General features: G+C 41.6%; 1 protein-coding gene across 8 annotated transcripts in view; it reads left to right on the top strand.

Moving 5' to 3' along the window:
• Positions 1-2,533: 2,533 nt before the first annotated feature.
• The window catches only part of WAPL (WAPL cohesin release factor), a 65,145-nt gene continuing 51,480 nt past the window's right edge, over positions 2,534-16,198 (top strand). For 2 of the 8 annotated variants that reach the window (XR_004498121.1, XM_015632648.3), the window contains exons 1-2: positions 2,534-2,796; positions 5,920-6,443. Coding sequence is in view for 7 of the 8 variants with exons in the window: in XM_015632648.3 (XP_015488134.1) it covers positions 5,942-6,443 (502 nt within the window). In the remaining variant the exon portion in view is untranslated. Of the gene's footprint in view, positions 2,797-3,170; positions 3,250-3,277; positions 3,518-4,020; positions 4,371-5,919; positions 6,444-16,198 lie in introns of those variants that run through there. The other 6 variants (XM_015632654.3, XM_015632653.3, XM_015632652.3 and 3 more) reach the window with 5 other exon arrangements.

The raw sequence follows: 16,198 nt of genomic DNA, 5'->3' as shown, positions 1-16,198 counted from the left end.
TGGAGTATTTCACGGGCTGCTTTTTTTGTGAAAGGATTTGTGTGGTTGCTGTTTTGTTTTTGGGGATTTTTTTGTGTGAAAGGAGATGGCAACTATCAGTAATATAGTTTCACAAAAAGGATAAAATGCCTGTTAAATTCCACCCTCTGAGAATGAAACATACCTACTGCCAAACACGGATGGGATTTGGCTTTTATTTGCTCTGCCATGGTACTTGCATATTTGAGGTGAGCCAGATGCAAATGGAAATAGCGAAGCTTAAAGTGTTAACTGCCAAGCTTATTAAGATACAGGGTGTCAAATTTTCTAAGTATCTAAAGTATGTTGGGGCAGTAACACTGGCACATCTGTGCTGTTCTTGAACACATCAAGGTTTGTTTTTCCATCATCATCCTAGTAAAAGGCTTCACTTACAGACTTCTGCTGGTACCAAGGATAGGACAGGCAGCACATAAATGAGTTTAATTTATCCACTGTTAGTCATGGGAAATTCCCTCATGACCATGAATCTGCAGTGGTTTGGATTATTCTGTGGTTCTACAAAGACTGGAAATACAGCTAGAAGTATGAAGCTAGCCCAGGGGTATAAGGTGTGTAAGGGCTTTCAAATGACAACCAATTACTATCATTAGACTGCAAAATTCTCTACATTACTGTGTAAGTGACTTAGGTAGCTCAGGCTTTACACTGGAAACAGATCTAATTTAATTTCAACTCTTCTAACTTCATATCAAAATAGAAACTATTTCCTAATAGTTTCATGGTGTAGCTTCTTTACTCTGGCCATATTCTTCACTTTTTCTGGTTCTCAGGACAAACTTTTATGTTGTAAAGAAATTCTCAGAGCCCTAGTGTTTTGAGCTCTCACAGTAGTGTTTTCCTCTGTCTAACAGATCAGTCACCAAGTAAGACTATGCAAACTCAAACAGGTTTAGCTATCCATTTTGCTCTTAGAGTTTAAATGAGCTATTTAGTAGCCCTGATCAAGAATACTCTCAGGAGAACAATCTCCTCACTTTTTGTAGTCAAATTACAAATTTTAAAGTTTGTAGCCTGTTTTTCAGTGGCTCTTCGGTAACTGAGTCAGGTGGTGAAATATAGATGAGCTTGTAAGCCTTGTCTGAAATACAACACAAGCCTCAATCACATTCCAGAAGGAGCTTGTACTTCTCATGGCAAGGCCCCAGTGGTTTTATCTCCACTCTCTCCAGCAGCACCAGTTGTATACTGGCTTTAAGAGAGCACATTCACAGCAAGTTTGTGCTTCAGCAGTAATGCCTGAAAGCTCCAATGCATCAGTAGGGCAAAGACCAGACGTAGTCAAAGGATCACTAAGCAAAACCATAGTCTTGCACCTTCTTATTGTGAGGCAGTTACTTTGCATTGGGTAAAGTAAACCTAGAGATATTGAGATGACTCTAACATCTGCACAGTGCAATCAGCTTTTTAATTAGTTCTGCATTTGGGACTTGTATTTTAAAACAATAATTTGAGTATGAGCATGTATTGTGAAACCATTTTAGACTCCAAGGTTGTAGAATTTCATACGACTTTTCCGAGTTCCTCACTCCTCTGAAAATGACCAAACTACATCTGTGTGATGTTGGTTTTTTGAATGTTTTTCTGGTCATTCATCCTTAGTTTCCTATCCCACAAGGACTTTATTAAATACTGCCTACAAAATATAAAATGTTGGATTTGGTGACTGTTTGATGCCCTATGTATTCGCTGCATGACACAATCGTTGTGGAGCGTTTTTTCTCTCTGCACAGTGTGTATCATTAGGTAAAGCCTCAAAGGTGTGCATAAATCTAATGCGTGTGGGTGGATGTAACAGCTTGTGGAAGTGGGAGCATGTGAAAGGCACAATTTCACAGCCTGCACCGTGTTCATTCCGCGGGCCTTCTCTGCAGAGCATGTTTCCTCCCTGGAGCGGATGTGAAGGCCGGGCACTGTGCACCCACTGTGAGTACCAGCCAAGGCGGCCGTGAGCGCAAGGGGCTCGTGTGCCCTGGACGAGGCACCGAAAACTTTTAATGGAATGCACGCAGGGCCGCTCCAGCGCCTGCTACCTTCCTGAACTTCCGGGCGGGGCTCTGACCTTCGCGGTTCCAGCCGGGACGTGCTGGCCGGGCTGCTCCGAGACCCCTCGACGTGCGCCGGGACCCACTTGGGCCCGAGCGCCATCGGGGTGGGGCCGGCCGGGGCTGCCCGCAGCGGGCCCCGCTGGCCCCGCCTTCAGAGCCTCCGCCCGGGCCCGCGCGGAGGCTGCTGAGAGGAGGCGGTGGCTCTCGCCTGGTTGGGTACCCCCGTTCCGTCCCGGCTCGGGCCGTCCCGCCGCGGGGACCCACCCGCCGGTTCCGGGGGCCGTACCAGGGCCCGGCGGCGTCCGCGCCGCACCGCAAACTACAACTCCCGCCGGGCACCGCGCGGATGGGCGCAGGCGCAGAGGCGGCGCGGGCGGCCGAGCGAAGCGCGCGGCGATTGGCCGCGCCGGCGGGGGGCGGGGCGCGCACGGTGACGGCAGGAAGGAGTGGGGACAAATGGCGGAGAGATGGTCCCGGGGCCCGTCCCGAGCGCGGCGATAATCCCGGCGCGGAGGAAGCGGCGTCGGAGGAGGCGGCGCCGGGGGCCCTGACGCCCGCGACACCCCGAGAGGGTCCCGCTGCCGGAGGGGCGGAGGCGTCCCGCAGGCTGAGCGCCTTTCGCAGGCGGCGCTTCGGCGGCCCGAACCCGCGGCCGGAGCCACATCGGCCGGGCCCGCGCCCGGCACCCGCCGCCACCGCTGACGCCGAGGTGGGTGCCGGGTAAGGGGGCGGTGGGTGCCGTGCGGGCCGCGGAGCGGGCCCCGCGCCCCGCGGGTGGGAGCCGCCGCCGCGGCCCCCGGCGCTGTCCCGCCTGGAGGGGCGTGTGGGGCCGCCGCCCCCAGCCCGGCGCGAAGTTGTGGGGGGAGCTCGCTCGGGGGTGAAGTGCGGGCTGGGACGGGGGGGGGTGCGGCTCCGCGGGCCGCGCCGCCCGGCCGGGCCGCGGCTGCCCCGGGCACTTGTGTAATGTGGGCCGGTGGTGCGGCGGGGCGGGGGAGGCGGCCGGGCGGGAGGGGAAATGACATCAGGGAGCGGTGGGGTGACCCGGTTCCGCTCGCACCCCCCCGCCGCAGGGGGAGGGAGGAAAAAAGAAACTGTCACCGTGGGATTTCATCAGCTCCTTCTGCCTCCGTGCATTTAACCTATTTTTCTTTCATTTGATTATGTAAGAGGAGCGGTGTAGAGAGGAGCGATGAGTAGGGGTGGCTGATGGGCTTCCTGGGGAATTACCGGGTTTTTTGTCTCCAGCTGATCCGCCGAGTTAGCGCTGGGAAATGCGGGAGAGCTGTGCTTCGGGTTTTTACATGCGTTTATGTTACTTGCACTGCTCCAAATGGTGCAGCACAATGCAGGAGAGGGAGGCAGGGAGTGGAAACAGAGTAAAATTGACCAGTTGTTTTACTTCTCTCTGAATGAAAAATCAAGAGACTATTGTAAGTAAAGAGTAAAAATCCTGTTCTTTGGATGCTCTTGTGTAAGGAGGCATCTCATTATGTCCTTAAATTTAATCTCAATCTAAAATAGAAGTTTATAGAATATTTATATTTTCCTAATACTCATCTTTTATCCTATGCACATCATATTGATGTTTTGGGCTTGATGTTTTGATTTAAATCTTCTTATGAGATGATCTTAATTATAAAATTTATAAATAAGAAAATGAGGTTCTACTTTCCGTAGATTAATTCCTTTTGACTACAGGAATCTTCTCTTTAGAACTACAAGCCACAAGCCGTAATTTAAATTTACCATTATCTTTGCATAGGTTGGGAATGTAGTATCAAAAATACTTGTTTGAGTACTTCTTATAATACTTATTGTAAGTAATACTTATGAGAGTCCTGAGGCTTTAGGGGAGGAAAATGTGCTAGTCGTGAGTGAAACATTTTTTTCTTTCCTCTAAGTTGTTAGAAACTGAGTTATTAATTAATAAATATTTTACTTTAATTTCTATAGCTCTAAAACCTGGCCTTAATGTCTAAAATATTTTGGTTGCTATTTGCTATCTAAAGTATGTGTGAATAGAAAACAGAAAATTGGAGGTACCTACAGCTGAGGAAAAAAAGCAGTTTGGCAGTGATGTGTGTGGGGAAAAGAGGAGATGGGGTTAAAGAGCACTGTCTCCTAGGAACCAGGAGCCCTCTGCAGAGTGGGCTTTTGCAGCAGAGTTCCGCTTAGCATATAAGCACTTGCCTTTATCTTCCTTTGGCTGGATTGCTGGGGGGAAGAGCCTTTCCCAAAATTGGTGTTCCTGTGGCTCTTCTGCATTGCATCACCATCAAACTGGTAAACTTCCGAAGTTCAAATTTGATCGTTTTAATTAACTTAAAATTTTCTCCATGGGTCTTCTTCCCATGAATTACTTGGTTCCTATGATAAGTGAAGGTTGGCCTGGTCTAATAGAGGGAGACTATTATTAGTGAGACAGTCTTGCTTAGAATGAAATGGTAGAGGGACATTTCTGGAAAGCAGTCTGGCAATTTTGGCAGAAGCGAGACTGACACTTCAGGTTAAGAAACTGAATGTTGAGATGAAAACTAAAAGAGGAATGACATGTATCAGATATTTGGGGAGTAATAAAAATAGTTGTATTGAACAAATAGATCATGATAAGTTCAATAAAAATACTTTAACTACCATTTTTCATATACTTTATATGAAGTTAGTTAACACTTCAAAAGTTAGATTTCTTTGATTCTGTAGCTTAAATAACAGTCTTTTTTAACAGACTTTTTTCCTGTATGGAGAGGAATTCCAAAGAGAAAGATGGACTTGATTAGAGTCAGGTTGACTATAAAGAATTGCAATTTTCTGTCCATGTTTGGGCCAAAAAGAGAAATAGTGGTTCACAAAGCAGATATGAGGGTTTGGGGTTTATGTTGTCATTTGTCCAGTAGTTGAAGTATTTGTTTTTGGGTGAAAATCCCCCAGGTGGTCTGTTTTCCTTCTTGAGTTAAACAAAAATTAAAAAAAAAAAAAAAAAAATACACATGCAAGAAACTCTTGTATGTGTTCCTGTTTAATCTGTTAATTTTACACTTCAGTCCTTCTGAGCAAACTGTGATGTGGTTGTGCCTGTAAGGTCAGTGAATGGTTTACACTGTCCTGCTTGAGGTGTCCCACTTGTTCTTGGAAGTGGATTGAGCAGTGTCTCTGTTCCTCTCCCTTGCTGAATCAGATTTACTCGTGGGGGATTGCTATACACTTGTCCTGACCAGGACTGATGTGGATGGCAGAAACCACATCATGTTACCAAGTAAAACACTAGCTAAGTGAGTCTGAGTGAGAGAAGAGCATGGGATGGAGTTATCATCATTGTGATTAATTAGTACTTGAAATACATCTACAGCAATGTGAAATATTCTGGCAGTTTTTGTATTTAACTGGGAAGAGGTTTTTTATGCCATGCTGTGCTATTGGACTCTAGGAGCGGGCTGGCTGCGTGTTCAGATGTGGTGAAAATACTGCTGAGTTGTTTCCATGATGCTTTATGGCAGGCAGTGCCTTCTATGCTTGAAAATATAAAATTAGAGCAAAGCAGTACCATTCTTAGAAGATTTTTTTTTAAGGATTCATTGTGCCATTGGTTTATAAATGTGCAAACTGAACTAAAGCAACTGAATTTCTATTTGTTTTTGTGGATGCTTAATGCAGAACCTTTTGCTGTAAGGACAGTTACATGTGAATGAGTGAGTCTGGAAAGAAGCTGATGATGGATCTGTTGCTTGTGTGCAGTGTACATGCCTGGTGCTTGTAGGCCCAATAAAGGGTGGAAGTAACAATCATTTGTAGTAGAAGGTTGGTGAATTGATGTTTCTTCTTTCGTTCATAACAGAGAATATGAAACAGGAGCCAAAATGACATCCCGATTTGGAAAGACCTACAGCCGGAAAGGGGGAAATGGCAGTTCCAAGTTTGATGAAGTGTTTTCCAACAAACGGACCACCCTTAGTACAAAATGGGGAGAAACCACCTTCATGGCCAAATTAGGACAGAAGAGGCCCAGTGTCAAACCAGATATTTCTGAAGTTCCTAAGAAGCCCAAAGTTGAAGATGAGGTAACAGAGGATCCATTTGGATTTGACAGTGATGAAGAATCTCTTCCTGTGTCTTCAAAGAATGTGTCACAGGCTAAAAGCTCCTCTCAGCTGGAATCTGGTGAAGCTGCTCAGTCTGAGGACTTCACTCCTCTAATTGAAGCAAACAGCAGAATTAATCAGCCAGACAGTGGAGAAAATGTTGCTTCCAGCAAGTGCATACCTTTTGACAATACTGTTCCTCTCTTGAAAGAAAAGAGCACAAGCAAAAGTGTGGAAGATGGAGAATGCAAGGGCAGCAGTGCTAAACTTGTAACTGCAGGTGTGTTTGCTCAACTGTCCATATACTTGTTTTCCTCTAATTTTTGCTAATCTCCTTGTAGACTTTGTGTTTTCAAGGGGTGGTTAAGTGTTCTGGTAAAACTGTGGGGCAATTCTTAATTGTAAACGATTGTAGAGGATTCTCTGTTTAACTAAAAGCACTGTGAGGCGTTCTGCATTTTACACACTGCTCTGAGGTCTTTGGCACTGTAATCCATGTGTCCACAGATAGTGGTACAGTGCTTTAGCTTCAGTGCAATATGTTAGTCCAGTTATTGTGCAAGGTGGAATAATAACATTCCTTTTCTAAAATTGCTGAGTGCATTTGTGATTTTTAAACATGTATTTTGAATAGTGATTAGTTAGGTAGTAGAAATTAGTGTGGGTATGTGTTTGCATTGATGAAGGTGCAGATACAGCTTAGGCCATGCTTTGTTTCATTATTTGGGCAGAAAAAGTACTTTTCTGAATTTCTCAACAGGAACTTTTCTGAACTTTCTGAACAGAAAAAACATTTTCTGTTTGTAATTAGCACAACTATATCAGTGTGTACATGAAAAACTTAAGATTTGTGAAACTGCATTCTGTCAGGCTTCTTTTGGAGGTGTTTTTGGACTCTGGAGTGTTTCTAAGATAGCTTAATACTTTTCAGAGGGGAGTTCACAGGGCCCATGGAGCCGAGCATCACTGTAATTTTCTTAAAGTCATTCTTGGAAAAGATCAGATGTTGTTATATCTCCTGAGAGGCTTCTGTATAATGAGCTGATTAAACCACAGCTTCTATAATTGGGTAGAAGATCACATTAGATGAACCTAGATGAAGATGACACCTCCTGACTTGCTCTGGGTTATCAGAATCAATTTTAATGAGAAGAACTTACATAACTTTCATTTTTCAAATATAGTTAACCCAGGGATTAGAAATTTGGGTGGACTTCTTCAGTTGTTAATGCAGTAAACATGAAGATACTGAATAGTAGAAGATAGTCACAGTTAAGTTATTTTTAATATATATGTTAGGGATCTAATTCAAGAAAACCCAGGAAGTGCTGATTTGAGCTGTAGTTTGACAGACATGTTGGTAGAATGTGTAGCTGTCTTTTGATCTTTCTCTTTATTTTTGCTGCTAAAATATTTCTTGCTTTTATATGATTTTCAGCATCTGTCTTTATGATTCATCTTCAGACTGGAAATAAAATTTTCAGGATTTTAAAGTTTGACTAGAGTTTTCATAAGAAATGGAGTAAGTTCATCCCGCAGTATTTATAAGGGGAAGAAATAGTAATGAGTTTCCTTGGTTGTTAAGGAGAGATTATAGTACGACAGGTTTTACAGTGAAATGGTTTCTTTGTAGATAACCTTTGTCAGAACAGTGTTTTTCAGGTTGGAAAAGAAAGTGAGAGAGAGCTGTGGGCAGAAAATGGGATAGAGCTCTGGAAATTCATAATGTGTAGGAGGCCAAGAGGAACAGACTTCGGCAGTTTCATTGGTGCTTCCTGATTCCAGTCCTGTGGAAAATAATAAAATACAATATTTAGCACAGAAAAATTCGCTAATTTGATGCTTATTTAAATTCTAGAACTCCTTTCTAGACAATACAGTGTATATCATAAATACACAGCTCTGAACAGAAGGAAGCTGATGGTGTATAAGTCCATCCAGCTTGTGAGTGTGATGGTGGTCTGAATGCAGAGGGGGTGGTTACTTCAACAGCAGTTTACTGGAGGAGTTCTGTAATGCAAGATTTTCTGAAGCATTTGTTACTGAATGCAGTTCAGGCAGAAGTAGTGAAGGACAAGGTCTATCTTGATCTGATGGTTCTGTTCTTTCAGAATCTATTACATTCTGTTGACACCCAGTCAAATGAAGATAAAAACCCTTTTCATATCTATTTTCATAAATTCAGTTCAACTGAGAATGAATCTTTGCTGAGCCTCCTAGGAGGGTCTTTGCTTTCCTTACCCTTATTTAAGGCCTGCAGTCTTAGTGACAGTGTTTCTTTTTGTCAGTTAGTGTAAATAAAACTTGGATGGTTTAAGCTGCTGTTGTGCTTGTGTGTAAACTGATCCAAAATAAATAAAAGTTGTCTCTGAGGACGTTGCTCAGCACACTGAGCAATTAGAGATAGTGGTGTATAGTCAGCCAGTGTAAATGTAGGTACTTCAAAGGCTTCTTTGTTGTAGTGACTGTTGAGTAAAGTTTAATGGGGAGACTCTTTCAAAACTACAGAGAGTTAATTTGATTGATTAGGGGTTGGGTTCTGGAGGAAGAAGGGACTTGAGAGGAATGTAATAGTGTATGTACCTCAACTGCTTATATGTCCTCACCCTCCTCATAATAATTTTCCCCTTCCTGGTGACTCGTGAACTCCACCAAGTTCAACGAGATTTGTCCAAAGGGCTTATAGATCCTTGAGACAGCAGGCTTGACTGTTCCTGATGAGGAAAGAAGGGAGTGGGGGCTGGGAGGGGAAGCAGGCAGGTAGAAGAACATTAATATTCCCAGTGTAAGGAAGACTGCAATGTGAGCTCAACCTTAACCCACATACAGCACTGTTTCTCTGGTGTGGGAAACTAGGCTGTGTTGGTACTGATGTTGAAGACAGTGCTCATTAATTTGTTTTAAAGTGCAGTTTGTTAGTCCTTGCCCTCATACTGCCTAGGCATTGCATGAATAAAGGTTTCAGGACTCCCAGAGAGCATGAGCCATCATTGTATCTTAGTTCTTAACATAGGTGAAGAAGTTAGGCCGAGTTGAAAAATGTGATTTAGCATGGCTGTGCACAAACTGAGGGGTGCAGGTAATTCTGCTCCAATTGTATTATCCTGCCTCAGTGGCCATATCTTTGGGCATTAAAATGAAGGTGATGCAATGTCAGTTAATTTTATCTAATGTTTGGTATTAAAAAGCACTAGATTTGGAGGTTTGTTTTAGTATTTGTGCAGCCATGTTACAGGTTGAGGATCTGTATCTTTTATTTAAAATGGTAGAACTTGCTGGTCTTTTTTTTTTTTATTTTTTTTTTTTTAAATAGCCTTTAGCTGGTGCTTGTAACAATCGCATTTTAAAGGCTTTGAGAAGCTCTTAATGTGGAAAGCTTCTCATAATCTTACCCTAATGTTGCTTGATCAAGACTTAATACTGTCTGAAGGGTGTCTATGAGTAATCCTGTATGTAGCAGGTAATTTGCAGATAGGGGTTTAGGTAAATTTGAAACAGCGAAAGATTGTTCAGTAGTAATAGTTACTGTTAGGTCATCCTTGTGAAGGTAGGCAGAACTTGGTAGCTAGAAAGTAACTTGTATGATTAGAAAAATATCACACTGGTAATTAATATAAAGCAAAAATGCAGCTACTTAGAAAATGAGGTTTTTATGAGTCTTACAGTAGGATAAGATGAAAATATGCAGAGCAATATTTGGATTTTTGAAACAGTCTGGTGGGATTTATTTTTTGTTAATTGTTAAAACTTACTCTGCAAGGCATAAACCCAAATTTCAGTCTATATTCAGCTGCACACAGGCTTTGTATAAAAACATGGCCTTGCAGAGCAAATTTTGTAAGTTTGCGCTTTTAGAATATTTGTTAGCTTGTAGGTTGAATTAATGTTGTACAAGTTTTCAGATTAAAATGAATGCCAAAGTTTGATGAATTTTAGGAGTTACTATGGCATTTCATAGTTATATTAGTGTATCATTATGTTTCGCTTTGGACAGCTAGCTTGCCTACTCTGGGTATTTCAGTTTATGGAAATACTTCTGGCATTGTAGTGTGAGTTTGCATTTTGACTCTGGATGCTGTGATCATCTGCTGGCTTTTGCTTTTGTGCACAGAGCTGTAACTCAGGCCTTCAGAGGGTCTGGTCCAAGGGGTGCAGATACTCTTCATCAGAGAAAGCATTTGGGTTGAAAGATGTTTCTTACCTCTGTATACTTCATGTTCTGGTTTATGGATTATGAGAGAATCTTCCTTTTCTGCATTAATTCTAAGTGAAAAAAAGAGGTATTTAATCATGCATTAATGGAGAAGTACTTCAACTAGGCATGGATTAAGTCTGGTTTGTTTTAGAGCCCATTAATTTATTTCTTGAAAATGTGTTTTGCTTGCTGTGGAGAAATAGAATGGCCTAAAATATCTTTTATGATGGCATAGGAACTGTGTCCCTTTCTGCTGTGTTGTAATGTTTAGTACAGATTTTTGTGGTTATTGTGTTGACAGTGACCTTTGAGGAGACTCTTTAAGATTAAAGAACAAATTATTTTTTTTCCCCCTAACATTTAAAGGGATAATGAAAACAACTATTCCTCATCTTGTCATTTGTTTCTATGTACTCGTATTCAAACAGGTTTTGTTCTGGCAGTAATTTTGCTCTTGGTGCTATAAGGGAGCATTTGTCTGTTGACTGCTGTTTGAGTCCTTTGTTTTTCTAGGTAGTTCTTAATGCCCTCATTTTTCACTTGGTGCCAGTGCACATACAGGTAGCAAATCAAAATGGCAAGTGTAGTTCTGAAGAACTTGTGCTTATGCAGGGCAGGAGCAAAGGGATATGGCTGTGCTCAGCTGCTTGTTGGCCCAAGATGCAGAATGTAGTTGTGGTTGGTTGCTGGAAAAGCACAGAGAGTGCGGAGAGTAAATTGCAGAAAATGGATGCCCTTGAGGAAGGAGATTGTTGAAGTCATCAAGTCTGTTCCTGACATACTATCCTGATAGTACCTTAGTGACTCTGTTTGCAAAGCCTCTGCATCCTGCTTATGTGGGTGGGGAGCCCTATCTTTAGAGTTCATTTTCAACTTCCCAAGTGCAGGTTTCTTACATAATTGCATTTGATGGCCAGATTGGTCAGGGTATTCCTTTTCAATTGTTTTTGAACTTGTTTTAACGTGGACATTGAAGAGAATAGTTAAGCCACAGTAATATCTTCCTTCCTCTTCAGAGTTTTTGAGAGTAAATTTTTTACTTTGTGAGAAAGAATTTCAGTGTAGTCATTTTCTGTCCAAAAATGGAGCAGAGTTGGGGGAACCTGAATGAGGCCTGAGCATTTGGCAGTCTTAGGAGACAGCTGGCAGCAGCCATGATTAAAAAGAACTGCAGCTGTGCTTTGGCTGGGTCATAGCATTAAGAAACTGATAGCAGAGAAGGGGAAAGGTCTGCCAGAAAATATGTGCACCCATAGAATTTCAGTGTTACAAGGTTTGTTTGGATGGTAGTAGTTATGATGGGTCTGTGGATAGGTGAGGTTTATCCACAGGTCTCTTCTTTAGTTGCTTTTGGTAAGTTTTCCCCTTTTGAAAATACTCCCTATGACCTTACACAGAGTTTTTTGCTGTATCAGTAGCCCATGTTCAAACTGGTGGGATTATTATTCTTTTTTTTTTTAATCTGCTCCTTCTTTAGTGGTGACTTGTTTTTTCTGGGGTATTTTTCAAAAGTCTGAAATGCTTGAAATTCTCAGTGTTTATATTTGTTTGCTAAAATGGCAATACAGAAAAATACCCCAGTGTTCAGGAAAGAATCTGATTTCTGTAACATATTTTTCCTGATGACAGGCCAGTTCATACTATATATGTCCACGTACAGCGTACAAGGCGCTTTTTTTCTCTTAATATGTAATTCTTATAATATATTCTATTAATATATAATATATAAGGAAACAAGACTCTTTCCTGTACAACAGTGAATTTTGCAGTTCATACTTTTAAAATCATTCTTTCTTCATGGCCTTGTACAATGAACAGTTTTTAAAAGGTCATACTTTTGACTGGTTCTTAGTTTTCATGGTTAAAAAGTTGAAATAACTTTGCACTGAAAACAGTTGGTCAGTGCTTGTGGAAGAAAACAAACCCTGTTAAGGTGCATGCCTCTCAAGTGGGCCAAAGCATGCAGGTAAGCAGAAACCAGTTGGTAAGGAAGCCATGTCACAACTCAAACTGCTGAGCTCTTATTAATTGGATAGAAAAAGTTCAAGTTCAAACTTAGTTCATATTTTCATTTAAGAAACTGCTGCTGTATTAAAGATTTTCAACATATTCATGAGTACTCATGTCTCAATTTAGACTGACTCAGCCTAAGTATACATTTGTTTGGGGTGTGTGAGCCCCTCACGTTGCCCATGACACTTAGTAGTTGTTTATTGCTGGCTTTCTTTTGCTGCTCTGAGCAACAGAGGCTCTTCTGAGCTTGGAGCGAGGAGGAATGTGTCTCTTTCATTGGACTTTCCATGAGAGGTGAACACATGTCAGGCTCTGACAACTCTTGTACTACGAAGTGCAGCAGCACCTCTGCCCATTGTGTTTTTCCCCCTGAAGGTTTGCTGGGAAGGCAGTTGTGCTGAGCACACTCTCTGGTTAGGCCGGGTACATGTGTATGGATTGATTCGAAGGTGCTGTTGAGACATGCAGTGGCGTAAGGTGCAATGAAAGATGAGATACCAGAATATCTAGTGATTGCTAGCCAAAGAACTAGAAGAAGAGGGGGTAAGACAATTATGTTATGTTGAAAGCTGTCATGTCATAACATTAAAAATATTGCCTGAGATAAAGGCAAAGGATTAGTTCAGTGAATATTTTCTTCACAAGAGGAAAGGTGGCCATATCATCCTGCATCCCTTTGAAATGCTTCCAGTTCCATTTAAATACAAGGACATTTTAGACAATTGTACACTGGCTGCCAGGTGTACCAGCATGACACTTCTCAGAATGCCTCTGGTAGCACATCTTCATAGTGGAAAAAAGTGTACAGGGAATTACTTGTATGGCTGAAAGAGGGGTGCAGTGTTAGAAGCAATAACGCTGTGGGTAGGATTCAGTCTTACCCAGGATGGTCCCAAGGCTCTGGGGGATGTTGTGCCAGCAGCACATTGTGAAAACATTAAGATCTTGTTAGGCTCAGGGAATGAAAATAATGATCTATTGGAGGTTCTGAACAGTGTGTTACCAGACTGACAGATGCATCCAGGTGATTTGAGAGCAGAAAAGGTGTCTGAGCTATCTTCTCTCATGTCTCACAGAATAATAGCTAACTGAAGTGGAGATGTAGTGTCATTGAGAACTTAGTTAAGACTGTGTAACAAACAAATTATTTTTTTTTTTTTTTTCATATACATTGCCTTAGAATTTTGATATTCAGGATGCTGGAAAAGGAAACAAGACAAGCAAACGATTCTTAAGGAAAATAGTTCTGGTATGGCAGTAAATTAATTCCCATCACTTTAGGGTTTTCTGTGATCTTTTTTTCTTGGCGAAAGAGGGTGCCACTTAAAACATCTGCAAAGACTCAAACAATGTCTGTCCCACCTGCATACAGCCTTGTTGTGAATTCAATTACTTAAGAATTTATAATCATAGCCATGAATGTGGTTCTATAATTTTAGCTGTTTTAGAGATTGCCCGCCATGAAACTGGTATTGGGAGTCAAATCTTCCTGTCTTCTGTTCAAACCTGCTAACAGGCACTGCTTTTCAAGGTATCGTAGGCATTAATGGATACTTAATTCAAATAAATATTGCCCATTTAATAAATTGTGTATTTTGTGTTCATGGGCTTTTTTTTTCCCTGAGTTTTCTGGTTTTTCAGTCATAGACAGAAGATGGATCAAAGAGTTTCAGTCTGCAGTCTTTTCTCCTTATCAATCAAAACATTTTGTTCCCAATGCATATGAAATTTGATCTCTTAATTTGGAAAAAATCATGACTTCTCTGCAGTTCCTGGTTTTCTGACCTAACCAGAGATGACACTGTGTCTCAGTTGGGCTTTCTTCTTGGAAAAGAGGGATGTGATATAAGCACCTTTCCTTTAGCCTGGTCAGCTGCAAGTTGCAGAGTGAAGTGATGTAGCTTTATGCTTGAGAACATTGGTGATGGTGTAATGGAGCCAAAATAAATGTTTCCAAGTGCTCAGGGACATCAGGCAGAGCAGTAGCTCATAATGAGCTTAACAAACTGTTCCCTCCATCCTGTGTTAGTGATCTGTCCCTGAGCTGTAGCCTGTTAATTGTATGTGCCCTCAGGAGCTGGAGGGCTCTGAAGGCCCTGCATACAATTCTTGATGTTTTGTTTTCTTGCCACCACATCTTGGTGTCTGTTGGAAGAGAAATCAAGAAGACTGTAAAACTGGCATCATGCCATCTGCCTGTTCTCAATATTTTGTTACTTCTGTCTAACTTTAATATTTGCAGTGAATTGTGGCTAATAGTAAAAGAATGTGCACTGTGGCCAATACTAAAAGAAACACCGTTTGTTGATTTGTGTTCTGTGAATAGTAATCTTTCTCTCAGCATTAAGGTGATGGCTTGTACAGCTACTTACATGGCAGTGAAGGAGCGTAAGGTTTTATGCTGCTAAGGCTATAGAGGACCACGTGCCTTTTGTTTATAGTTTGGAGGATACTTTGCTTGGCTTTAATTAAGAGAGAAAACTAATCTAAAGTTCAAGTTAGTAGGGCTAACATGTAACACTGGCAACTCATCCCTGAGTACACAGGAAAAAGTAAGCATTTATGATAATATTGTGACATTGTGGCATGGTTTTTTAGCATACCAAGCCTAATACTGATTGTCCTTTTGTGTTCGTCAGTTTTCTCCTAACATCTGTGCTGTTCAACTGGTTTTGATGAACCTCATGATAAAGGGGTAAAGATAGCTCTCAAACATGCAGTGCTGTCACAGGTGTCATCTGTGCCCTTGCCTCCCTGCTGCCTGCATGGTGGGAAGGCAGGTGCTGGTTCCCCTAATCCCTGGGAAGGCAGCAGTGAGGGCCCAGGAGGCACATGGAGCTGGCACGTGTCACGGTGCATGATCCGCAGCCACAGGCTGCTGTTGAAGAGGCTGCGGAGGATGATGGTTGAGTTGTGGGGCAGCTTTGCCCTGTGAGCTCTGAATCTGCTCAGGGTAGAAATTTATGGTAGGAGACCTTGTTCTCACAGCCCATGATCCTGCTCTGAGTAACATAAAAACAGCAAATAAGGTTCTGCAGCTCTACCACTGAATAGTTAGCTAAAACACGTTATGTTTGACTGTAGGCAATTAGTGTTAGACTGTTAACGGTGATTCGGTTTTTACAGAGCTAAAAATGATGTTTGCAGACCTGGAGCCCAGTGACTTAGTCTTGTAAGTTAATGGAAATGAAAGAAAAGTGAAATGGACTAGGTGAGAGGATAGATGGGCTATGCTTGCTTGGTTTTCTTGCCCAAAAGAGTGTTTGATTTCCTAAAGGATTACTTTATTTTGTTTTGGATACCATTTTGGTATATACTATACCTTAAGGATCAGTGTATGAACTTTCAGATCTTACAGCTCCAGTATTTGGTTGAGAGAGTTTTTTATCTTTTCTTCAAACCTCAATGTTTCCTCTGTCAAACTTTTATAGGTACATAAAGAAAAAAATGAAGTGTGAGACATTTTCATGACAGAATTGTCAGATGTTGAGCTGAAGGATGTAGGTTTCTTAGCTTTAAAAATATTTTGTTTTTTTTTGAAAAAAAAGGATTTTCATTAAATTCTACAATTGCATTCTTCATTTTGCCAATGACCTTAAAAATTAAAAGGGAGGAGGTAGTACTGCTACCTGTGGTAGTCATGAGGCATTTACTGTTATTGTTTTGAATGTACAGAATAACATTTGTTCCATCAAACAAGTGAGTGCTTATAGTAAGTGTTTGGTAAAAATAAGATAGGAACAGAATATTATCTTTATATGCATCTAGTCTAATCGGTATCAGTAGGATACGTATTTGTTACTTGTTTTAAGGTTTGTTCCTGAAAA

This window comes from Parus major, chromosome 6, assembly GCF_001522545.3.
Source record: "Parus major isolate Abel chromosome 6, Parus_major1.1, whole genome shotgun sequence".
NCBI lineage: Eukaryota > Metazoa > Chordata > Aves > Passeriformes > Paridae > Parus > Parus major.
The sequence above is the reverse complement of the archived record's forward strand: the minus strand, read 5'-3'. Positions and strand labels throughout refer to the sequence as shown.